The 26965-nt window shown below is 39.9% G+C and overlaps 1 protein-coding gene across 6 annotated transcripts in view; it reads right to left on the bottom strand.

Annotated features, from left to right (window-relative positions):
* The window catches only part of FAF1 (Fas associated factor 1), a 487383-nt gene extending 461643 nt beyond the window's left edge, over nucleotides 1-25740 (bottom strand). For 4 of the 6 annotated variants that reach the window (XM_089923008.1, XM_089922966.1, XM_089922975.1 and 1 more), the window contains exon 1: nucleotides 25249-25739. In XM_089923008.1, coding sequence (XP_089779134.1) covers nucleotides 25249-25293 — 45 coding nt within the window. In that variant the 5' untranslated portion in view covers nucleotides 25294-25739. Of the gene's footprint in view, nucleotides 1-25248 lie in introns of all 6 variants that reach the window. The other 2 variants (XM_089922958.1, XM_089922963.1) reach the window with 2 other exon arrangements.
* Nucleotides 25741-26965: the final 1225 nt, after the last annotated feature.

Here is a 26965-nt window from a genome sequence, read left to right as displayed (position 1 = left end):
AATTAAATTACTCCTGGATTAAGGGTAGGGTTTATGATCCAACAAAATCTTTAATCTTAACAATAAAACATACTTCATTTTGTCATAATCTACATTTTAACTTTACATACTCTTCATGCCTGTTTAAGTGGGAAGACTAATAGCTTATGCAGTATTTCTCTTTTCTTAAAACAAAGCCATATTAAACATGTTTTATGAGGCCAGTCAAATGTCCATACTACCCTGATAGCAAAACTGGGCAAGGACACCACATACACACACAAAAAAAATTACAGGCCAATATCACTGATGAACATAGATGCAGAAATCCTTAACAAAATATTAGCAAACCAAATTCAACAATATATAAAAAGGATTATACACCATGACGAAGTGGGATTTATTCCAGAGATGCAAGGATGGTTCGATATCTGCCAATTAATCAATGTACACACCACATTAATATAACAAAGGGGAAAAAAATCATATGATCACCTCAACAGATGCAAAAAAAGAATGTGATAAAATTCAACTTCCATTTATGATAAAAACTCTCAACAAAGTGGGTATAAAGGGAATGTACCTCAAGTGAAAAGCTGTCAGGAACAAGACAAAGATGCCCACTATTGCCACTTTTATTTAACACAGTATTGGAAGTCCTAGCCACATAGCAATTTGGCAAGAAAAAGAAATAAAAGGAATCCAAACTGGAAAGGAAGAAGTAAGACTGTCATTATTTGCAGGTGACATGATATTACATAGAGGAAACCCTAAGGGCACCACCAAAAAACTGCTAGAACTAATAAATGAATTCAGTAGCCACAGATACAAAATTAATATATATAAATCTGTTGCATTTCTATACACTAACAATGAACTATCGTAAAGAGAAATTAAGAAAACAATTCCATTTACAACTTCCTCCAGAATAACAAAATGCCTAAGAAAAAAATGTAACCAAGGGAGGTGAAAGACCTGTATACTGAAAACTATAAGATAATGATGAAAGAAATTAAAGAGAACACAAATAAACGAAATGATATTCCATGCTCATGGATTGGAAGAATATTGTTAAAATGTCCATACTACCCAAAACAATCTACAGATTCAATGTAATACTTGTCAAAATTACAATGGCATGTTTTACAGAACTAGAACAAATAATTCTAAAATGTGTACAGAACACAAAAGATCTTGAATAGCCAAAACTTGAGAAAGAAGAACGAAGCTGGAGGTATCATGCTCCTCGATTTCAAACTATATTACAAGCTATATAGTATGGTACTGGCACAAAACAGATACAGAGATCAATGGAACAGAACTGAGAACCCAGAAATAAACCCACACATATATGGTCAATTAATTTATAACAAAGAAGCCAACAAACAATGGAGAATGGATAGTCCCTTCAATAAATGGTGCTGGGAAAACTGGACAGCCACATGCAAAAGAATGAAACTAGACCACTATCTACACTATACATAAAAATTAACTCAAAATGAGTAAACACTTGGATTTAAGACCTGAAACCATAAAATTCCTAGGAGAAAACATAGGTGATAATGTCATTGACCTTAGCCTTAGCGATATCTTTGTGGATCTGAGTCCAAAGGCAAAGGAAACAAAAGCAAAAATAAACAAATGGGACTACAGCAAGCTAAAAAGCTTCTGCACAGCAAAGGAAACCATCAAAAAGAAATGGCAACCTGAATGGGAGAAGATATTTGCGAATTGTATCTGATAAGAGGTTAATGTCCAAAACATATAAAGAACTCATACAACTCAACAACAAAAAAACCCAAACAACCCAATTAAGAACTGGAGGGACTTCCCTGGTGGTCCAGTGGTTAAGAACCCACCTCCCAGTGCAGGGGACGTGGGTTCGATCCCTGGTCAGGGAACTAAGATTCCACATGCCTCAGGGCAACTAAGCCCACGCGCTCTATAGCCCGCGTGCCTCAACTACTGAGCACACACACCCTGGAGCCCGTGTGCCACAAGTAGAGAGAAGCCCACGCACTGCAACGAAGAGCTCGTGGGTCGCAACAAAGATCCCACGTGCCACAACTAAGACCCGATGCAGCCAAATAACTAAATATTTAAGAACTGGGCAGAGGATCTAAAAAGATATTTTTCTAAAGAAGACACAGAGATGGCCAAACCACACATGAAAAGGTGCTCAACATCTCTAATTATCAGGGAAATACAAATCAAAACTACAATGAGATATCACCCCACAACTGTTAAAATGGCTTTTATCAAAACGATAAGAAATAAGAAGTGTTGGACAGGCTGTGTAGAAAAGGGAACCCTCATACACTGTTGGTGGTATTGTAAACTGGTGCAGCCACAGTGTAAAACAGTATGGAGATTCCTCAGAAAATTAAGACTAGATCTACCATACAATCCAGCTATCCCACTTCTGGGTATTTATCCAAAGAACACAAAAACACTAATTTGAAAAGATACATGCACCTCTGTGTTCGCTGCAGCATTATCTACAATAGGGAAGATATGGAAACAACCTAAGTTTCCATCAATGAATGAATGGACCAAGAAGACGTGGGGTGCGTGCGTGCGTGCGTGCGTGTGTATAAAACACACAATGGAATACTACTCAGCCATAAAATGAATCTTGCCATTTGTGACAGCATGGATGGACCTTGAGGATATTATGTTAAGTAAACCAGAAGGAAAAACACAAATACCATATGATTTCACTCATATGTGGAATATAAAACAAAACAAATGAACAAACAAAACAAAAACAATCTCATAGATATAAAGAACAGATCAGTGGTTAGTTACCAGAGGGGAAGGGAGCTGGAGGTGAGTGAAAGGGGCGAAGGAGGTCAAGTATATGGTGATGAATGGTAACTAGACTTTAGGGGGTGATCACTTTGTAGTGCATAAAGATGCCAAATTATAATGTTGTACACCTGAAGCTTATATAATAATAATAATAAAGCCATATTTAAACATTATCATCACGTGCTGTTCTATTGGGACAATAAAGGCAGAATGAAGAGTAAAAAGTCACTGCAAAAAACAGATTGCATCAGTACACACAGAAAATGACACATCATCTAACTGGCCTTTTCTTTTTGCTTAATACATTTTTGGTACATTTTTGGGTTTCTGATTTTGTTTAAATATTGCTTAAAAAAAAGAAAGAAGCTGTTAGCACCTCTTTGCCAAAATGACACTTGTCTTCAGTTATTGTTAATTCCTTACAAGTTTATTTTATCTTAGTTAGAAAATTGATTATTTTTAGGAAACCATTATTCCAAGACTTCAGCTAAGGCTTTTAACGAAGAAAATTTAACTAGTAAACTACTTTAAGTTTTAAAATGTAGACAAAAATATAGACAAAAATTTACCAATTACATTGTAATCCAATTATATTGCATTACATAACATTACGGTGATTGCTGTTACAACTTCCTTGTAATAGTCTCATTCCCACTCCTCTAATCCTATAGTCCATTAGAACATGAAGATATTATCCTAAAGCTTACAATCCCTCCAAGGCACTTTTCTTTCGGCAGAACGTCTTTTTTACTTTATGAAAAAGTTCAAGCATACACAAGAGTAGAGATAACAGTAAAATGAACAGCCATAAACACAATACCCTCTTCAACAATTACCAAGTGGTAGCCATTTTTGTTTCACCCCCCCATTAACCCACCCCCAAAACACTCCCACACTGTTCTGAAGTAAACTCCAGATATCAAATCATTTCATCCATAAGTATTTCAGGATATATCTCTAAAGGATAAGGACATTTTTTAACATGTTTATTGGAGTGTAATTGCTTTACGATGGTGTGTTAGTTTCTGCTTTATAACAAAGTGAATCAGTTATACATATGTTTCCATATCTCTTCCCTCTTGCATCTCCCTCCCTCCCACCCTCCCTATCCCACCCCTCTAGGTGGTCACAAACCACCTAGCTGATCTCCCTGTGCTATGCGGCTGCCTCCCACTAGCTATCTATTTTACGTTTGGTAGTGTATATATGTCCATGCCACTCTCTCACGTTGTCACAGCTTACGCAACCCCTACCCATATCCTCAAGTCCATTCTCTAGTAGGTCTGTGTCTTTATTCCCGTCTTACCCCTAGGTGCTAACTTCATGACCTTTTTTTTTTCTTCCTTAGATTCCATATATATGTGCTGGCATACGGTATTTTTTTTTTCTCTTTCTGACATATTTCACTGTGTATGACAGACTCTAGGTCCATCCACCTCACTACAAATAACTCAATTTCGTTTCTTTTTATGGCTGAGTAATATTCCATTGTATATATGTGCCACATCTTCTTTATCCATTCATCTGTTGATGGACACTTAGGTTGCTTCCATGTCCTGGCTATTGTAAATAGACCTGCAATAAACATTTTGGTACATGACTCTATTTAAATTATGGTTTTCTCAGGGTATATGCCCAGTAGTGGGATTGCTGGGTCGTATGGTAGTTCTATTTGTAGCTTTTCAAGGAACCTGCACACTGTTCTCCATAGTGGCTGTATCCATTTACATTCCCACCAACAGTGCAAGAGTGTTCCCTTTTCTCCACACCCTCTAGAGCATTTATTGTTTCTAGATTTTTTGATGATGTCCATTCTTACAGGTGTGAGATGATATCTCACTGTAGTTTTCATTTGCATTTCTCTAATGATTACTGATGTTTAGCATACTTTCATGTGTTTGTTGGCAACCTGTATATGTTCTTTGGAGAAATGTCTATTTAGGTCTTCTGCCCATTTTTGGATTGGGTTTTTTGCTACTGAGCTGCATGAGCTGCTTGTAAATTTTGGAGATTAATCCTTTGTCAGTTGCTTCGTTTCCAAATATTTTCTCCCATCCTGAGGGTTGTCTTTTGGTCTTGTTTATGGCTTCCTTTGCTGTGCAAAACCTTTTAAGTTTCATTAGGTCCCACTTGTTTATTTTTGTTTTTATTTCCATTTCTCTAGGAGGTGGGTCAAAAAGAATCTTGCTGTGATTTATGTCACAGAGCGTTCTGCCTATGTCTTCCTCTAAGAGTTTGATAGTCTGTGGCCTTACATTTACGTCTTTCATCCATTTTGAGTTTATTTTTTGTGTATGGTATTAGGGAGTGTTCTAATTTCATACTTTTACATGTACCTGTCCAGTTTCCCAGCACCACCACTTAATGAAGAGACTGTCTTTTCTCCACTGTATATTCTTGCCTCCTTTATCAAAGATAAGGTGAACGTATGTGCGTGGGTTTATACTTGGTCTTTCTATCCTGTTCTATTGATCTATATGTCTGTTTTTGTGCCAGTACCATACTGTCTTGATTACTGTAGCTTTGTAGTATAGTCTGAAGTCAGGGAGCCTGATTCCTCCAGCTGCATTTTTCGTTCTCAAGATTGCTTTGGCTATTCGGGGTCTTTTGTGTCTCCATACAAATTGTGAAATATTTTGTTCTAGTTCTGTGAAAAATACCAGTGGCAGTTTGATAGGGATTGCATTGAATCTGTAGATTGCATTGGGTAGTAGAGTCATTTTCACAATGTTGATTCTTCCAATCCAAGAACATGGTATATCTCTCCATCTATTTGTATCACCTTTAATTTCTTTCATCAGTGTCTTATAATTTTCGGTATACAGGTCCTTTGTCTCCTTAGGTAGGTTTATTCCTAGATATTTTATTCTTTTTGTTGCAATGATAAATGGGAGTGTTTTCTTGATTTCACTTTCAAATTTTTCATCATTAGTGTATAAGAATGCCGGAGATTTCTGTGCATTAATTTTGTATCCTGCTACTTTACCAAATTCATTGATGAGCTGTAGTAGTTTCCTGGTAGTATCTTTAGGATTCTCTATGTATAGTATCATGTCATCTGCAAACAGTGACAGCTTTACTTCTTCTTTTCTGATTTGGATTCCTTTTATTTCTTTTTCTGCTCTGACTGCTGTGGCTAAAACTTCCAAAACTATGTTGAATAAGAGTGGTGAGAGTGGGCAACCTTGTCTTGTTCCTGATCTTAGTGGAAATGGTTTCAGTTTTTCACCATTGAGGATGATGTTGGCAGTGGGTTTGTCATACATGGCCTTTCTTATGTTGAGGCAAGTTCCCTCTATGCCTACTTTCTGCGTTGTTATCATAAATCGGTGTTGAATTTTGTCGAAAGCTTTCTCTGCATCTATTGAGATGATCATATGGTTTTTCTCCTTCAATTTGTTAATATGGTGTATCACACTGATTGATTTGCGTATACTGAAGAATCCTTTTACATAGATTTTTACATCTATGTTCATCAGTGATATTGGCGTGTAGTTTTCTTTCATTGTGACATCTTTGTCTGGTTTTGGTATCACGGTGATGGTGGCTTTGTGGAATGAGTTTGCGAGTGTTCCTCCCTCTGCTATATTTTGGAAGAGTTCGAGAAGGATAGGTGTTAGCTCTTCTCTAAGTATTTGATAGGATTCGCCTGTGAAGCCATCTGGTCCTGGGCTTTTGTTTGTTGGAAGATTTTTAATCACAGTTTCAAATTCAGTGCTTGTGATTGGTCTGTTCATATTTTCTATTTCTTCCTGGTTCAGTCTCAGCAGGTTGTGCATTTCTAAGAATTTGTCCATTTCTTCCAGGTTGTTCATTTTATTGACATAGAGTTGCTTGTAGTAATCTCTCATGATCCTTTGTATTTCTGCAGTGTCAGTTGTTACTTCTTTTTCATTTCTAATGTTATTGACTTGAGTCTTCTCCCTCCTTTTCTTGATAAGTCTGGCTAATGGTTTATCAATTTTATCTTCTCAAAGAACCAGCTTTCAGTTTTATTGATCCTTGCTATCATTTCCTTCATTTCTTTTTCATTTATTTCTTATCTGATCTTTATGATTTCTTTCCTTCTGCTAACTTTGGGGTTTTTTTGTTCTTCTTTCTCAAATTGCTTTAGGTGCACGGTTAGGTTGTTTATTTGAGATGTTTCCTGTTTCTTAAGGTAGCATTGTATTGCTATAAACTTCCCTCTTAGAACTGCTTTTGCTGCATCCCATAGGTTTTGGGTCATCGTGTCTCCCTTGTCATTTGTTTCTAGGTATTTTTTGAGTTCCTCTTTCATTTCTTCAGTGATCGCTTCGTTATTAAGTAGTGTATAGTTTAGCCTCCATGTGTTTGTATTTTTTACAGATCTTTTCCTGTAACTGATACCTAGTCTCATAGTGTTGTGGTCAGAAAAGATACTTGATACGATTTCAATTTTCTTAAATTTACCAAGGCTTGATTTGTGACCCAAGATATGATCTATCCTGGAGAATGTTCCATGAGCACTTGAGAAAAATGTGCATTCTGTTGTTTTTGGATGGAATGTCCTATAAATATCAATTAAGTCCACCTTGTTTAATGTATCATTTAAAGCTTGTGCTTCCTTATTTATTTTCATTTTGGATGATCTGCCCATTGGTGAAAGTGGGGTGTTAAAGTCCCCTACTATGAATGTGTTACTGTCGATTTCCCCTTTTATGGCTGTTAGTATTTGCCTTATGTATAGAGGTGCTCCTATCATGGGGGCATAAATATTTACAATTGTTATATCTTCTTCTTGGATCGATCCCTTGATCATCATGGAGTATCCTTCCTTGTCTCTTGTAATAGTCTTTATTTTAAAGTCTATTTTGTCTGATATGAGAATTGCTACTCCCGCTTTCTTTTTCTTTCCATTTGCATGGAATATCTTTTTCCATCCCCTCACTTTCAGTCTGTATGTGTCCCTAGGTCTGAAGTGGGTCACTTGTAGACAGCATATCTATGGGTCTTGTTTTTGTATCCATTAAGCCAGTCTGTGTCTTTTGGTGGGAACATTTAATCCATTTACATTTAAGGTAATTATCGATATGTATTTTCCTGTTCCCATTTTCTTAACTGTTCTGGGTTTGTTATTGTAGGTCTTTTCCTTCCCCTGTGTTTCCTGCCTAGAGAAGTTCCTTTAGCATTTGTTTTAAAGTCGGATTGGTGGTGCTGAACTCTCTCAGCTTTTGCTTGTCTGTAAAGGTTTTAATTTCTCCATCAAATCTGAATGAGATCCTTGCTGGGTAGAGTCATCTTGGTTGTAGGTTTTTCTCCTTCATCACTTTAATATGTCCTGCCAGTCCCTTCTGGCTTGCAGAGTTTCTGCTGAAAGATCAGCTGTTAACCTTATGGGGATTCCCTTGTGTGTTATTTGTTGTTTTTCTCTTGCTGCTTTTAATGTTTTCTTTGTATTTAACTTTTGGTAGTTTGATTAGTATGTGCCTTGGCGTGTTTCTCCTTGGATTTATCCTGTATGGGACTCTCTGTGCTTCCTGGACTTGATTAACTATTTCCTTTCCCATATTAGGGACGTTTTCAACTATAATCTCTTCAAATATTTTCTCAGTCCCTTTCTTTTTCTCTTCTTCTTCTGGAACCCCTATAATTCGAATGTTGATGCGTTTAATGTTGTCCCAGGTCTCTGAGATTGTCCTCCGTTTTTTTCATTCTTTTTCCTTTATTCTGCTCTGCAGTAGTTATTTCCATTATTTTATCTTCCAGGTCACTTATCCGTTCTTCTGCCTCAGTTATTCTGCTATTGATCCCATCTAGAGTATTTTTAATTTCATTTATTGTGTTGTTCATCATAGCTTGCTTCCTCTTTAGTTCTTCTAGGTCCTTGTTAAATGTTTCTTGCATTTTCTCTATTCTATTTCCAATATTTTGGATCATCTTTACTATCATTATTCTGAATTCTTTTTCAGGTAGACTTCCTATTTCCTCTTCATTTGTTAGGTCTGGTGAGTTTTTATCTTGCTCCTTCATCTGCTGTGTGTTTTTCTGTCTTCTCATTTTGCTTATCTTACTGTGTTTGGGGTCTCCTTTTTGCAGTCTGCAGTTTCATAGTTCCCGTTGTTTTTGGTGTGTGTCCCCAGTGGCTAAGGTTGGTTCAATGGGTTGTGTAGGCTTCCTGGTGGAGGGGACTAGTGCCTGTGTTCTGGTGGATGAGGTTGGATCTTGTCTTTCTGGTGGGAAGGTCCACGTCTGGTGGTGTGCTTTGGGGTGTCTGTGGCCTTATTATGATTTTAGGCAGCCTCTCTGCTAATGGGTGGGGTTGTGTTCCTGTCTTGCTAGTTGTTTGGCATAGGGTGTCCAGCACTGTAGCTTGCTGGTTGTTGAGTGAAGCTGGGTCTTGGTGTTGAGATGGAGATCTCTGGGAGATTTTCGCCATTTGATATTATGTGGAGCTGGGTGGTCTCTTGTGGACCAGTGTCCTGAAGTTGGCTCTCCCACCCCAGAGGCACAGCACTGACTCCTGGCTGCAGCACCAAGAGCCTTTCATCCACACGGCTCAGAATAAAAGGGAGAAAAAGTGGAAAGAAAAGCAAAGAAAAGAAAGAGGATAAAATAAAATAAAGTAAAATAAAATAAAGTTATTAAAATCAAAAATAATTATTAAAAAAAGATTTTTAAGTAAAAAAACCAACAGACAGAACCCTAGGACAAATGGTGAAATCAAAGCTTTACAGACAAAATCTCACACAGAAGCATACACATACACACTCACAAAAAGAGGAAAAGGGGATAATATATCTTGCTAAGTCCACCTCCTCAATTTGGGATGATTCGTTGTCTATTCAGGTATTCCACACATGCAGGGTACATCAAGCTGATTGTGGAGATTTAATCCGCTGCTCCTGAGGCTGCTGGGAGAAATTTCCCTTTCTCTTCTTTGTTCACACAGCTCCCGGGGTTCAGCTTTGGATTTGGCCCCGCCTCTGCGTGTAGGTCACCTAAGGGTGTCTGTTTTTCTCTCAGACAGGACGGGGTTAAAGGAGCAGCTGATTCAGGGGCTCTGGCTCACTCAGGCCGGGTGGGAGGGAGGGGCACAGAGTGCGGGGGTAGCCTGCGGCAGCAGAGGCCTGCGTGACGTTGCACCAGTCTAAGGCGCCCCGTGCGTTCTCCCGGGTAAATTGTCCCTGGATCACGGGACCCTGGCAGCGGCGGGCTGCACAGGCTCCCAGTAGGGGAGGTGTGGATAGTGACCTGTGCTCCCACACAGGCTTCTTGGTGGTGGCAGCAGCAGCCTTAGCGTCTCATGCCCGTATCTCGGGTTCACGCTGTTAGCCGCGGCTCGCACCCATCTCTGGAGCTCCTTTAAGCGGCGTTTTTAATCCCCAATCCTCACGCACCAGGAAGCAAAGAAGAAGAAAGTTTCTTGCCTCTTTGGCTGGCTCAGACTTTTTCCCAGACTCCTTCCCGGCTAGCCGTGGTGCACTAACCCCTTCAGGGTGTGTTCATGCTGCCAACCCCAGTCCTCTCCCTGCGATCCGACCGAAGCCCAAGCCTGAGCTCCAAGACCCCGCCCGCCCCGGTGGGTGAGTAGACAAGCCTCTCGGGCTGGTGAGTGCTGGTTGGCACCGATCCTCTGTGCAGGAATCTCTCCGCTTTACCCTCTGCACCTCTGTTGCTGAGCTGTCCTTCGCAGCTCCAAAGCTTCCCCCCTCCGCCACCTGCAGTCTCCGCCCGCAAAGGGGCTTCCTAGTGTGTGGAAACCTTTCCTCCTTCACAGCTCCCTCCCACTGGTGCAGGTCCCGTCCCTATTCTTTAGTCTCTGTTTTTTTCTTTTTTCTTTTGCCCTACCCAGGTACGTGGGGAGTTTCTTGCCTTTTGGGAGGTCTGAGGTCTTCTGCCAACGTTCTGTGGGTGTTCTATAGGAGCAGTTCCACATGCAGATGTATTTCTGATGTATCTGTGGGGAGGAAGGTGATCTCCATGTCTTACTCTTCCGCCACCTTCCTCAACTCCTGCAGCACGTTTTTTTAACATAACCCAATGCATTATCACACTTAAAAACCCTAAGTATTTAATTTCATCAAATATACAGTGAGCCCTGGCAAAATATCTCTTACTACATTATCCCATAATAATCATTAAGTAATGTTTTCCTTTTCTTAAATACAATGCAGTGTAAAACGAAGTTCGTGTGTATCAACTTGGGATCAGCTTGCCTTAACTGGAATCAATTCTATTACTTTTGCCACTATCTCTTTACAGTATCCAAGGATGTGAAACCTGCAGATAACGAGAGCCCACTGTATTCATTGTACTACGCCATTTTACATAAGGGACTTGAGCATCCTCAGATTTTGGTATCTTCAGAGACTTCTGGAACCAACCCCCCATGGATACTGAGGGACAACTATACTTCAGTTTCAAGTCCCACTACTAGGACCTCAGGAAAATATCGAAACTGACAGCACTCCCCAAAATAATGCAAATTTACTTAGCATAAATATAGATACACAATACTTTATAGATACTGATAAATGTAAAAGTGAAGTAAAAAAATACCAGTGACAGGATAATCTCTTGCTGAAGTACTAAGTAATCCCAATAGAAACCACTGCCACATACAACCTCAAGATAAGAAGTCAATGAATTCCAGTTTTTTCTTCTTTGATCCCTCTATTAGCCTCAGTGAATCCAGGGACACCAGAAAAACTTTGTTCTACTTTTTTGTGTTTCACAAAGCTACAACAGTATGAAGAAATCAAAAAATAACCAGATGCGTCTTTGATTTGTTTTTTTAAAAGGCAACCTTGTAAAGTGCACTACTTATTAATTTTTTACACTACTGTAGTCAGAATGATACAGGAAGGAAAGCATGTTCCCTCATGGGAGGAGGGGAGGAGATGACCCAAAAAGCAGGTTACATACATGTTTACAATTTCTTTGAAATTTCATTTTCTATTTAAAATTCATGCAAATTTTATATTTACTTCATGATAATTGTTTTTAATTTTTAAAAATCATATTTCTTTTTAAGTTATTCTAGTAAATTGGTGCTACAAGAAGATGTGCATATTTATTCTGTAGCTTTGATTACTCCTTAGCACACCCATTTGAGAAATGTGGATATATAAGATCATGGACTTGACTTTGGAGTAAAGCAGACCTGAGTTCCAAACCCAGCCTTGTTATGACTACTTGTCATTAGATAATTACTTAAGCTCTTTACACCTCTACTTTTTCATCTTTAAAATGGTAATACAACAAGAGCTATCACAGATTAGGTCCAAATTCAATCTGTAAAATGGGGGATCATCAACCTTTCACAGTGGTAAGAACTGTGAAAGATCAAATATTCCACCATACTTACTTGCAAGCTAACAATGCAGCTTGTTACAATTTCATGGATGCTGGACGAAGACTCAAGACATCTAGGTCAAGGACAAAGTACTTTATTAATCAGGGCAAGAGCAGCAGCCAGAGTGTCAGCATTTTCTAGCACTGGTTCCCAAGTCCCATTTCCCACAGGGTGACAGAGTGCTCCAGGTGACACCTGCACATGCAGTAGATCTGCATTACAAGAGAGAAACCCTGAGCTTAAGGAACACGAATCTTTTATAATGGACAGTAAGCACGAGGACTCTTTGCTTTGGAGGATCAAAGTATCTTTATCTTCCAGGCTGTAAGCAAACTTGCCCTTTGGTCTGGAAGGAGAAATTATCTAGGCTGGTAACAGTCCAACACCCTTGAAAAGATAATCTGGAACAATCAATGTCTCTGTTCATAAGATGTGCAGAAATAGAAGAGACACACAGGGAACTATCCCCCAAAAATATCTACCCATTACTCCTAACCGTCTTCACCACTGAACACTCTGGCTTCTCATAAGCATGCCACTCCAACAGCCACTCTGATTAATCTGACAGAGACTATGACTAAATCCATTTAATTTGTCTCGTACAGCATTTAATTAAGGCGACTATCAACAGCCAACAGGATGAGGCCAACCTTCAGAATTTATTTCATCCATGTTTCTAAGGGTTCCACACCCAAATAAGATGAAGAAATCTGATAAGTCATGAGGGTTTACCTCAGAAAAGAGAGTCTGACAGCATTCTCCCTAAGTTTCTGTATTAACCTTTCCACTTGGCCAAAAGCATTAATCCAGGAACAACAGAATGAATTAACAATTATACAAACTCTGCCCTGGCCCAGAAGGAAGAAGTGTAGGGCAATTTTATCAACCATAACAACTCTGGTCAGTGACTTGAGGCTGACCTGAATGCTTTCCAGGGCCACTTCAGCTAAAAAGTTAGGAACAAATTTTGAAATACCTATTCTAATTGAATGACTTCCCTCAGAGAGATAACTGTCCACAGGGTGCACATAAATAACAAATCAGAAATCACTCTGGGAAGCTTCCCCAAGGAACCAAGGATAGGCTCTCATTTTGGAGAGATCTCCGCAGTCATATGAAGGCTACAAGATCTACTGGTGGTGTTTACTTAACCATTCAAAAGGTGCAAGAGTCCATATTTTTACGAGGGAGGCAAATTAATTTCTGGATTCCACGTACGAAATACAGTCCTCAGGGCAGACACAGTGCACCTAGATAGAGTGGGTTGTTTACAATTGTTGGGTCCTTCCAAGTGGGACCTATATCAGTCTGGGAGGCACTGTCAACTTGTGTCCTAACATGGCCTCCCATCCAAGTGGTGGTCCTTAGGGTTCCCAGTTCAATTCCAGCAACTGAGCCTAGTCCTTGTTCTTGAAAGGACTTAATGAAGTTAATCTAAACTGTCCCATTTGTGCAGGCCACCAGTAATCTGCCCTACAGAATCTCTGAGTGAAGGCTATGGTATGGGGGTGGGGTAGGCATCAGGAAGTGTTGACAGGTGTTTTGCATGAAGGTAAAAAAGCTGGGGGCCAACCCCTGGTATTTCCGATAGACCTGTCAGTAAGGTTAAGAAGAATGACAATCAAATAGCTATCAGAGCCCTCTAATGGGGTTTGGCAGACCCAGCAGTCGACTGAATTTAATGTGCCTGCAACAGTTTGGAAGAGCTGTACCAGGCATTTTCCTTCATAAGGAAGGCTTCAAGTTCGGTTCAGAAAAACAAAGAACATTAATGTCTTTCCTTTCCCCGAACTTTCTGGGGTCTAAGGTGATCCCTCCCCAGGCGTCAAGATTGTTGCTTTACCTCCACTGCCACAAAATCATATGTCCCCTTCCAGTAGCTATAATTTCATCTTCTTTCAATCATCTCCTACTTACACGCAGGCCTTTTATCTGGAAATGTCAGGTGCAAGACGGTCAAGGGAATTTTCATAAAATGTACAGAAACCCATTTATGGTCCCTACTGATCCACATAAGCCACCATAGGGAGGCTCAGCAAGCAGTGTACTCAACCAAGTGGTCATTATCCTTATGATCTAGGACCATGTCAACCCAACAAGAAAACCCAGGTAGCTGAACCAGAATTCAGTTTGAATCCCCTACACCACCTTTTGGCAAGCTGTCACATAGAAGGTATATCAACAGGCTGGCACTGAGTTGCTGCTAGAAGAAATAAAGAAGCATCATGCCCAGAAATGGTCAGGGTAGAATCCTGAATTTTCAAAATAGAGCTACATAACCTCCCACCCCTTCCATTCTTATCGTTACCCAGGAAGTAGCCAAGATGAAATGATCCCTTTCTGGAGATAGCTGCATTCAGTGACCAAACTGGCTTACTGAGGAAGAAGTTATTCCAGCAGTCAACATTTGTCCACATATCAAATGCCTGTGAATGGCAGAGGGCATGAAAGGCCCCTCAAATATCTTGACTATCAGCTCACTAATACAATAAAAATGGTGCAATAAAAAGTGCACCACTGCCAGACTGCAAATGGTCCAGAAAGCTGGAAAGCATAACACAATTAGTTTCAAGGGTCAAAATGGTGTAGCCAGTCAGCTAACTGGACTAAAAACAACAACAACACAACCAGAAAAAGTGTCAACAGCAGTGAGGCACCACTGATACCTCAGAGAGGGAGGTCAAAGGTCCAATTTATTTAATCTGCCAAAACAGGCAGGGGCCACATCCCATGTAATGTAGCTTCTCTCATTATATGGCAAACAGGTCAACTTTTGGCAGGAGTCACAAGTCTGGCATGCAATGGTACCCCCTGCATCAGAAATATAGTCTTTTACTGTACACACTTTATGACAGTTGATATGCTGTCACATCTGATACAATGATGGATCCTGGCAACAATGATGGCTCTGGGCAGTGCAGGCTCAATCAGAAGCCTGATTCCAGGGGGCTTCATCAGAGAAAAGGCCCTTACTGTGGGCATCTACATGAGTGATCCAGACAGTCTGATCAGCAGCTATAATTTGTTTCCATAGTTCACAGCTTCAAAGAAAGCAGTCTTTAATCTGCCAGTCTATAGTTTCCAAGTGGCAGACCAAATAGCTAGGCCATTGGCAACATGCCAAGGGTCAGCAAAAATCCAAGTTCATGAAGGAGAGTACAGGCCAGACCTATAAGAACAGCCTTGAGTTCTGTCCACTGAACACAGCAATTACAGTCATTACCAGTCTGCATAGCTGGTGCAAAGGCTGAACAGCCACAAAAGATGAGCAGACACAATCAGTTTCAGCTTGGCTGAACCACTGGTGAACCAGGACAAGGTTTAGGGAAACCTCAATAAATTGAGGACCTTATTGAGTCAGTGGCTTTGCTTCAGACAGTGAAGTTGGGAAGGAGGGGCCCCAAAGGAGGGGCTGAGCCACAAGACATTCTGTACCCCCATCCTCTTATCTCTCAGACAAACTAGTGAAAGTTCTAACAACTTTGCTTTCCGCCCACAGCAACTGCAAATTACACACATCTGTAAATGTCTGAAAGGAGGCAGAGCCTTCTGCCCAGCCAGGACAAATCTTAGTGCTAGTTGTTACATTGTGAGGAGTCTGAACCTGAGTCTGACTGACAGACTGGTGAAAAAAATTCCCTCTATCAGAGAGGATATTTGAGGGTTGTTGAGAGTTAGCCTCAACCAGAGGAATGTTCAGGCAGCTGTCTTTGAACCTACTTCCTGGTACTCAGTCTGCAACCATCTCCTTAATTCCTCCTCATTAACAGGCAAGAAAGTAGAGAACCACTTAACAATTTTGTCAACATGTTCACTACTAATTCCCATGGACTTCCCTCAAATTATTAACCAGCCCATAAGGCCGTCACCCTTCCTCTTCCAGAAACCTATGTTTCTGTCAACATCCCATCCTTGTTGCCAGAACTATTAAGAGCAGAGAAGGATCTGAGATTTTTACCCTACTTGCAAACTAAGTTAGAGCCTGTCAGTTTCATAGATGCTGGCAGAAGAGCTAGACTCCTGGCTTGGAGACAATGAACTTTACGACTCATGGCAATATCTGTAGTCAGAATATCAGAATTTTCTTGCACAGTTTCCCAGTCCCATTTCCCACAGGGTGACACAAAGTAGGCCAAGTGATACCTGCACACACAGTGGACTGTGTTACAGAAGAGGAACCTAGAGCCTAGAGAACCCAAATCTTTTAAAATAGATACTATGCATGCCCGCCCTTTGCTCCAGAGAGAGACATTACCTCTGTCTTCCAAGGCTGCTCACTATACAAATATCCTTGAAAACATAGTCAGGAGCAAAAAGTCAGTGCCTGTGCTCACAAGACATTACAGAAGTCACGGAGAACTGTATCTCTCGATCCTAAGACAGGGTCACTGCAGAATTTAGATGTTAAGAACCTAGCACAGGGACTTCCCTGGCGGTCCAGTGGTTAAGTCTCCCGTGCTTCCACTGTAGGGGGCACAGGTTCGATCCCTAGTTGGGGAACTAAGATCCTGAATGCCTTGTGGCCAAAAAAAAAAAGAAAATTTCTTGAACTGAATAAAATTGAGAATACAACATATCAACTTAAAAAAAAAAAAGAACCTAGCACAATATCTGGCACATACAAATCAATCAAAAGCTATATGCTAATATTATTATTCCTTCCTCATTAAACCTAAAATAAAAATGCTCAATTGTGTCTCCATCTCACTTTAACTAGATGCCAAAGAATATCACTAAAATTGGCTTAAAAAAAAAGTTCAACCACTACTTTTCCCTTGGGGGAAAGAGAATGGGGAGCCAGGAGGGCACAAGAGACAAAACTTTCCTCTCACTAACACTTTTCAACTTCAGTCATTAAACCAGGTGAACTGCAGAGGGAAAAAAAACAGGTGACTGGAACCTAACTCTAATGCCATTAAGGTACACATAACCTGCAAACTTTTCCACTTTTCTTTACCACAACTTGACATCTCATTCTTTCTATCTCAATTATTCCTCTATAACCACAAATAAGTATAAAGACAGGTACAATTATTCTGTTAATTTTGCTTCTTGCAATTATCTCAAACTTACCTAGAAGCCAATGACTAATGATTTAACATGGTAAGCAATTTTTATTTGAAATTAGAATTTCTGCCTTAAAAAACAGTTTGACAGTGAAAACATAATCAGGAAGAATGGCTAACATGTAGCAATTCAGTAACAGCATTCAAATTTTACAAATATGGCCTCAGGCCGTATATTTTGTCACATTAGCTTACTGAGCCCTCTATCAAAGCTAAAACAGAGTGTGGGTGTTTTGTACTTCTCTATAAATGGGTCACCTTGAAGTTATAACCCTCAATTTAATAAACTAGTCTAATTTTTATTCTCTCAGTGACAGATCTTCTTATTCAAAACCATATGTCAGAAAATGGTAGATGCTTAAAAATACATAATTTACAATTCTACTCCATTTACTTGTACCATAACAGCCAATATTCATAATATTTCTTCAAAATATATTCACGGAGCACCTCTTAATATATACTATAGGAACAGTGGTTAAGACCCAAGCAGCTGTTCACTCAAAGAGCTGACAGTAGGGAAAAGAAACATGTTAACTGATTACTGGCAATCTGATATAAGACTCAAAAGAGAAATTTTTGAGAATTTCAGAAATTTTTCAGAATTTTTTGAGAAATTCTCTTATTTCTGATATAAAAGAAATATGTACAAGATATATAAGAAGAAATGATTAACACTAACTGGGCACAGAGTACTGATGTTTTATAAACAAAAGGTAGGCAATAATTTTGAACAATAAATAGAAGTTTTCCAAAGGGACACGAAAACTACGGGTTCAAACATATGGAGTCATGAAACAGCATGTTTTATTATGAGCATCAAGTATATACTGAAAAACTCAAATTTTCCTAAGTCAAAAAATGGAAGAGTACTTAAGATCACAAAATCAAACAATCACAGGAATGGATGTAACCTCAAAAATCATCTAGATCAGTTTTTCTCAAGTGTAGTCCTTGGATCTGGCAACATCAGCATAACCTGGGAACCTGGCAGAAATGCAAATTTGCAGCCCCACCCAGGATCCACTGAATTAAAAATTCTGGGCTCCAGTAATCTGTGATTTAACAAGCCCTCCCACTTATTCTTATGCAAGCTGAAGTCTGAGAACCACTGATTTAGATCAAGGGTTTTCAGAATTACTGAAATTCTTGGGCACATAATTCTTCATTGTCACAAGATGTCTACGGCATTATACAACGTTTAACAGAACCCCTGGCCTCTACCCACTAAATGCTATTAGCACCCCACAGTTGTGATAGCCAAAAATGTCTCTAGAAATTGTCTAATGTTCTCTGGGGAACAGAAATCATCCAAAGTTGAAAACCACTTATCTAGACCAGGGATCAGTAAACTTTCCTATATGGGGCAGGGTAAATATACTGGGCTTTGCAGGTCATGCAATCAACTATTCAACTCTGCTAATGAGGGCAAAAGTGGCCAGAGACAGTATGTAAATGAACATGAAAGACTGCCTTCCAATAAGACTTGCTGACAAAAAATTTGGTGATTTGGCCCTCAGGATGTAGTTTGCTGACCCCTAAGCTAGATAAATTACCTAAATTATAACTGAATGTCCTGAACCCCACTGCTGCCAAGTGATTATCCAGACTCTATTTGAACACCTAATCTAGTCTAATCTTCTGTGTTCAAGTAGATATGGGTCTAAGCAGATCTACATTTTATAGACTGAATAACTGACACCCAGAAAGGATAAATGACTTGCTCAGAAAACCACAGCCAAAACAAAAAAACAAAGCACAAAAACAAGTGCTCTAGTCTGCCTAAGTGCAATGTTCTAACTGCCTCCTATAGAGAAGTAACCATGTGTACCTGTGAGGCATTCAAATGTTCTAACACTTTGCAGTTACTAAAACCTAGAAAGAAAAGTATTGATTTCAAAAGAAAGTATTGATTTCAGGTGGGCGGGGGACGTAGATAACTTTATCTTAAAAGCTCAAATAGTAAATATTTTAAGCTTGTGGGCCATGAAGTCTGTCTCAACTACTCACCTCTGTCACTGCAGCAAGAGAGCAGTCATAGACAATAGGTAAATGAGTGTGCCAATAAATCTTTATGTATAAAAACAGGCAACCAGCTAACAGGCTACAGTTTCCTGACCCCTGAACTAGAGTCCATAAAACCTGTCTGGCAAACAACAGGCATCAACCGAACCATGCTCAACAAATCTGAAGTCTCTCCATTCCATGGCTTCTGATCACCTGTGAGCTTAGAAGCATGGCACTGAACTGGAATGGCAGTTTAGGAACGATCAGTCCCTCCCTTCCTCCCTTCCTCCTTCCCACCTTCCCTCCCTCCTTCCCTTCCTGCTGCATGTCTGCTATATGCCAGGCACTGTTAATTTATTTTCTATGTAAGTTTTAACAATTTGGACAAATTTCTAAGTGGTGGGTCTCATTTTCCTCTAGACGTCCAAGCTATTTGACAAATTAAGCTAGAAAATGAACACTCTTATGTACACCTGGAAAAAATCTTTGTTTCAAACCAGTTCATGACCGTGGACAAGTCACTTCCTTTTTCAGGGTCTCAACGCCCACGAAAGGAAAAATGAGAAGCTAGAAATAGATGATCTCTGAAGTCCCCTGCAGAGAACAAGTGCATACTTTAAAACTGTCAACAATGGGGCTTCCCTGGTGGCGCAGTGGTTGAGAGTCCGCCTGCCGATGCAGGGGACGCGGGTTCGTGCCCCGGTCCGGGAGGATCCCGCGTGCCGCGGAGCAGCTGGGCCCGTGGGCCATGGCCGCTGGGCCTGCACGTCCGGAGCCTGTGCTCCACAACGGGAGAGGCCACAGCACTGAGAGGCCCGCATACCGCAAAAAAAAAAAAAAACTGTCAACAATGAAACTAACAGCTAAAATTTATTAAAACACTTTCTATGTCAGGTACCTGTTCTAATCACTTTACATTAACCCTTTTTTCATATGGGAAAACTGAAGCAAAGTGGTGTGAAGTAACTGGTCAAAAATCACAAGATGAGTGAATGGCAGAGCTGTGATTTAAATCTAAGTAATCTGACATCAAAGGCCATGCTCTTAACCACTACTAAACTTTAATCTACATGTCAAAACCTTATTTTCCCAATGACCAACAATCCAAACACAAAACAATATGCTTTGTCCCTCTAAAAACGAAGGGGACAGTGAAGAAAGGAAAGAAAGAATACTAACAAGACTACTTTCTGCCATAGTACTCAATCTCCTACCCAAGGTAACCTTCCAGGAAATAAAGATGACGTTCCATGAATACTTAGTTTGGTCCCTCATCCACAACATCACCAAGGATACCTATCTGTCTGGATCGATACCATTTCTACTCGCAGTCTGGTATCCTCTTTTGTAGAAAATATCTCTTTGCGTCAAACTAAAAAAGAAAGAAGAGTGATTCACAACTTCATTTAGAAGGAAAAAATGTAATGTAATGAAAGGGCAGAAATTACCTACAAGTAACTTACCAGTAGTGTCATGGAAGAGTCCATGCTTCAAAGAGGAGTTGATAGGCAAATGAAAACTCACTACATCCCATAGTGATAGTCCAATATATGTAAATGTACAAAGCAATTTAGGCAGCAAAGGTATTACTAGCTGGAAAGACCAGGAGTAGAAAAGAAAGCCACAATTGTGTCATCCAGGATATACAACTGAAAGTAACATCAAAATCAGTGCCAAACTAGAGAAGAAATAAAGGTACTCTTAATATGTGACCAATGGAACTAGATTCAGAACGAATACTTTTTTAGAAAGGCAGATAAGTTTTTGTTTATGATAAAGTCTGATAGAAAATATTACTACTAGTGAAAGTTATTTTTTCTTCACTTGAGTAGAGCTATGATCTATGTATCTATATTATCAGTAACAAAGAAACATAAATAGAAAAACATGAGACCCACATGTGACACTAATCTAAATGGGTACACCACTCATTTTGTTCTCAAAGGAAAATTATAAGTAAAAAAAAGTATCTTAGAGGAAAAAGAATTTACCATGGCATTAACTGAAAGGTTAAAGGGGTGGGGGAGGGAGAAGACTCATTTTTTTGTTCATCTAGACCCAAAGTAAGAGGTAACTAATTACTGAAATTATTAAATAGCAACCGCAATTTTGTTTGGATAACTGTTTTCACATCTGTAAGCAAATTGAATACAGTCTCAAAAGTTTGTTTGATCAAATGATTTTTGCTCTATACCTCAACCTTAATGAATTATACAATTACAAAAAGGAAAAGATTTGGAACTTGCACCTGAATGCATCTGTTATAAAAAAAACTTTAAGGAAGGAGAAAAAAAATAACCTCTCTTGATTCATCAGTGCCTGCCTGTTTTTTAAACCCAGGAAATTCCTTTACACCCCCTCCTGGTTCTGGTCAGCCAAAACTGTACGTGTACTAGTCTAGTCATTCCTTTACCAGTAACATACTATGCTAACACTATTTACATTTATAGCTGATTTTTGTTGGACTATTCCAAGTTCTAAACTCATTTGTTCAGAGTGGAATTTACAAATTAATTAAACACTACACTGTCATTCTCTCCATTCAAACTTTTGGTGGTGCAGCCACTATGGAAAACAGTATGGCGGTTCCTAAAAAAATTAAAAATAGAAATACCTTATGATTCAACAATTCTACTTCTGGGTATATACCCCAAAGAACTGAAAACAGGGACTTAAAGAGATATTTGTACATCCATGTACAGCATTAATGATTCATGATAGCCAAAACGTAGGGAAAAAGTGTCCATTGTCAGATGAACAGATCAACAAAATATGGTAAATACATAAAATGAAATATTATTCAGCCTTAAAAAGGAAGGAAATTCTGACACATGCTACAAAATTGGGGCCATTATTCTAACTGAAATAAGCCAGTCACAAAAGAACACATACTGTATGACTCCACTTATTAGAGGTACCTAGAGCATTCACATTCACAGAGAAAGAATGGTGGTTGCCAGGGGCTGGGGAGAAGGAAGAATGGGAAGTTACTGTTTAATGGGTAGAGAGTTACAGTTTTGCAAGATAAAAAGAGTTCTGAAGATGGTTGGTGGTGATGACTGCACAGCAATGTGAATGTACTTAATGTCACTGAACTGGACACGTATTGATAAAAATGGTTAAGATGGCACATTTTATGTTATTGTGTATTTCACCACAATTTAAATTTTCTTCCTACTGGCAGCTGTTCTTACTTGGGGGAAAAAATCTTTTAGAGGACAATTTGGAATATATTTGCTTTGTAATTAGTTCACTCACCTACAAAGTCTCAAATCTATCCCATTAAGTCGTCTGAGCTGAAATCTTCCATCCACTACTTAACTCATTAAAAGAAACCAGGCAATTTATTTTTTAAATTATAGCTCAAGACTTGGAATGTAGATGCTTGGATGATACTGGCTTCTTCTATAACTGGTCAAATCAATTTCCCTACCCGAAAGTGAAAATAGTAAAATTATGTTCTATTTACCTCATATGATTGTTAGCCACTCCGCCACTGATTTCAACAGAAGTCCTTTGTTTATTGAGTTGAAATAGTTAGAGAATACAAAATCCTTCTCAAAAACTTTCCCATATTTAGACATTGTATTTTCCAGCAATAATCAAAATCTTAAACTTATTTATTTTTAAAATCTAGTCACATTTAAAAATCGTGTCGCTTTCTACAAGAGCAGCACTGAGCTCTCAAAACTATTATTAATTTTCACAATCATATGAAATAAACAGAACATAATTTTACTATGCTCACTTTTGGCTGGGGAAATTGATTTGCCCAGTTATAGAAGAAGCCAGTATCATCCAAGCATCTACATTCCAAGTCTTGAGCTATAATTTTCAAAATAAATTGCCTGGTTTCTGATAACTGGATAAATGCTAATTTTTTAAAGTCAATTCTACAAAACTTTTACATAATATTTTTTAAAAGTAAGAAAAATCCTTTTTTTTAATTTTTATTTCATATTGGAGTATAGTTGAGTTACAATGTTGTGCTAGTTTCAGGCGTACAGCAAAGTGAAGAATAATCCATTTTAAAACCAAGTCCACAAGAATAAACTCATCTGGAATCATCATTTGTAAGAGGAATACAAGGTTCCTAAAATACACAAAAGGCTAATGTGCTTGTGCATAGTTTTCTAAATAACTTTTATTCTACCAGTAATGTTCTCCTGCCTATTTGACAATATGCAATTAACTCTCACCATTTGGAAAACAATTGTTCGCTTTAGATGCCATAAGCTTTTTCCAATTTGTAAACAATTGTTCACAGCATTGCCATTGGTTTGAAAAAAAAAACTTATTAGAATGTTTTCACACAATCAAAATAAAATCCCAAATGCTTGTCAGAAAATCTTACTTTCTCTGAATGCAGGAATCCTAAATTTCCAGACTGCCCGATAAAGCTAAGCATAATAATTGTCACAAATAGGAACTTCCCCAACAGTCCAGTGGTTAAGACTCCGCGCTTCCACTGCAGGGGGCACGGGTTGGATCCCAGGTCGGGGATCTAAGATCCCATATGACACGCAGCATGGCCAAAAAATAATAATAATAATTGTCACAAATAATAAGAGAGCAAACAGCTACAAGTTATTAGAGGAAGTCAAAAGTTTGGTAAATCAAAACAAAGTTACAGTTACCTTAAAGCTTTTAATGAGGTAAACTATACTTTTTGTTGCTTAAAGCCATTCCTACTAGAGCAGAACAATTTTACAAAAGGATAAAATCATTCCTAGACATATAGAGTCCTTTATCACACAACTACATTCCACATTAGATAAAAGACTAACTTGGAGAATGAAAAAACAGGTGAAAGAATTAGGCAGAAAATCTCAGGCCAATCCTAATCCTACAAAGCACCAAAATCTTGTGGTCAACTTTTATTTTCAGAACTTCCTTCTGTTTGAGTTTGAAAGTTACAGTATAATCAAATGCAGATATATGCATATTCCTAATGTAGCAGATATGACTTGAATAATTAAATGAGCAAACTCTGGAAATGGCCATCAGAATATTTAGTTGTAAAAATAAGTAACTTTAAAAATTAGAGAAAGACAAAAGCCCAACAAAATATCAGTAAGGAAAAATATTGCCTACTATGCTAGCGTTAGACCATGTGCAATGATGGCAGTGTTAAAGGAGGGAAACGTCTGCCTATACAGAACTATAGCTTCTAAGTTAATGCCAAAATAAATGGTTAAAAATATCTCACTACAATATTTTCTTCCAACATCAAAAGGCAAAAGTGGTGTTTACAGGGTATTAGTTCTAACTCCAACTCTTTCATGAAGCATACAGCTCTACTTTCAAAGGTCCTCCCTAAAATACTTATATGCCAGTGTCACTACAGTTGAGTCAGTAAGAAAAATCTTTGCTCATCCTTAAAATTTCTCCTGGAGAAAGGACACCAACCAAGTAGTTCAAATCTGTAGAGGAAGGGAATCCACAAATATGAATTGGTAATTTATTAAGCTTGTGAACTCACTGCAAAGATACATTGATATATACAGTCTATTTGCCTCCTCCTCTTCCTACACCCCAAAGACTCCAATAAGGCATCAGTCTCAAATGTTTATTTCTCCCTCAAAACCAGCACAATGTCCCGCTACCCTCACCACCTCCTCACCATCATTCTTTTTTACTCTCCCCTTAATACACCACACCCACACTCCATACAGCACACTCTCCTCACAAACCCAAAACTCCTCACCTAAAGCACCTCATACTTAAAAGCCCCACACTTATCCTCGAATTCTACACATTACCTATAATACAGGAAACAATACAATCCACACACAAAACAACCCGACAGAACACCCACTCACTCGACAAATACCATTCAAGCCGTACATAAGCCATTCTACACACCCCCAACATAACATAGTCCCCCACAGTTCACAACACACACACACACACACCACACACTCACACACACCTCAAGTCAGGTACCGTATAAAAACTCAAACCACACATCACAGCAGTGCTCAAACAAACGCTGGGAAGAGGCCACCCTTCGGGCACCAGGAACCCACGAGGTTGGAGGTGAGAGGGTAACTGGGCCCGATACTTCACCTGAAAATCTGCCAGGATCATCTCTCGGTCCATGTTGGACGCCATGGCGGCCGCCGAGTTCCGCGGCTCCGGGAGCGAAGCGTGCACCCGGGAGGGAGACTGCGCCTCCTGCGGCCGTCTCCGCTGCCGCCGCCGTCGCCGCCGGGCGCCGAAGGGCTGGCGGGCGAGCCGGCGGGCGGGCCGGCGGGCCGGCGGGCGGGGCAGCGCGGGAGGCTAGGCGCTCATGCACTCGGTAACCTTCAGGCGCCTGGGCCGCTTGCCTGCGCCCCGCGGAGCCCCAGCCGCAGCCGCCTCAACAGGGAGGTTGGTAGTGATGTGGGTTCGGTCTTACTGTCGCCGGCCAGGATGAGGGCTGGTTGCGACAGCACGCAGCCGGCTCCCTTCAACGGCGACAAGACCGGCGGGGGCGGGGAAAGCGAGCGAAAAAGCAGGCGGGCGAACCCCACGGCCGCCTCCGCCTCCTCCGCTTCCTCCCTGGCCGCCGCCTCCGCCCCTGGTTGGCCAGCGCCGAGGCTGTCGCACATTTTGCCTGTCATCGAGGTCGCAAAGCGCCGCTTTGCGGCTACCACGTGACTGCCCTCCTGTCAGGCGCTGGGCGCGCGACTACCGGGCGGAGGTCCGCGCGCCGCCGGCGGGGACGCCAACCTGCAACTGCGGCAGCTTGGAGTCCCGCAACAGGTTATTCCGGTTTGAATTAAGCAAAGGCCTCGGGGTACCGCCTCCCCGTGGCTGGGGCGGGGATTAGATTCTGCTCCTTACGTGGTTATATAGTAACACACATACACGTCAAGCCTCACAAACCAACTCAGCATACCGTCACATCCCGTCTAATAAACATTTCATAAATGTACATTTTCTCTGTTTCACCAAAATACAACTTCACATAGCCTTTTATGCTTAACCTGTCAAAGCCCACTTGCACACTGTCACACTCGATTCCAAGCCCTGACGCTTGCATCCTCAGACATTCAGTAACAAGGAATGGCAAGCAACCAGATTCCCACGGTAGTCATGGGGCAGACATGGAAGCTGAGAAAGGTGAGAATATCGATCCCGAGAAAAAGATGATCAGGCTTTGAGCCAAGAATAGTCGAAGACTATGTACAGTGAAGTGTGATAGTTTGTCATTCCCGCTGGAGGAAGAGTGACAGTAGAATATGTACAACTTTGACTTGGGAAAATATCACCTTCTGGACTGAAATAGAGCATGAACTTGCGGTGGAAAGTATGTAAAATCCTGAAAGTGTGAAGTAAGTTTGCTGATTTTGTGCTGTAGAGTTAAAACAGAAACTAGTGAAATCACCATATAGAATCTTTGTATTCCCTGAACAAAAAGAGCACTATGGTGTTCTAAAGATCTAGGTTTATTCTGCTTTTTTTTTCTTGAGACGAAAATATTCTGGCCTACAACTCTCATGTAATAGTCTGTATTTAGACCAGAATGAGGTAGATAAGGAACAGAACCATCCATAGTCACATGAATTGAAGGGTTTCTTGGTTAATTGCCACCCCCCAAGGAAGTAATTCCAAAATATAGCACGAATATGAATTAAGAGGTAAAACAGAGTACCAGCAATTTAAGTGTGGCAATTCACTTGCCCCATTCATATATGTCATTCTCAGCACAAGGCAGGTGGATGATTGTCTCTAGTTACATGGCCAGGATTAATGCAGCCCTGCAAAGTTGAGATTTTTCTCTGTGATGACATGTGTGTAT

Source organism: Delphinapterus leucas, chromosome 1 (genome assembly GCF_059928025.1).
Source record: "Delphinapterus leucas isolate spDelLeu-1000000601 "Yukka" chromosome 1, BTC_Dleu_Yukka2, whole genome shotgun sequence".
In the NCBI taxonomy this organism is placed as follows: domain Eukaryota; kingdom Metazoa; phylum Chordata; class Mammalia; order Artiodactyla; family Monodontidae; genus Delphinapterus; species Delphinapterus leucas.
Note: the sequence above shows the minus strand (reverse complement) of the source record. Positions and strands in the feature narration are given on the sequence as shown.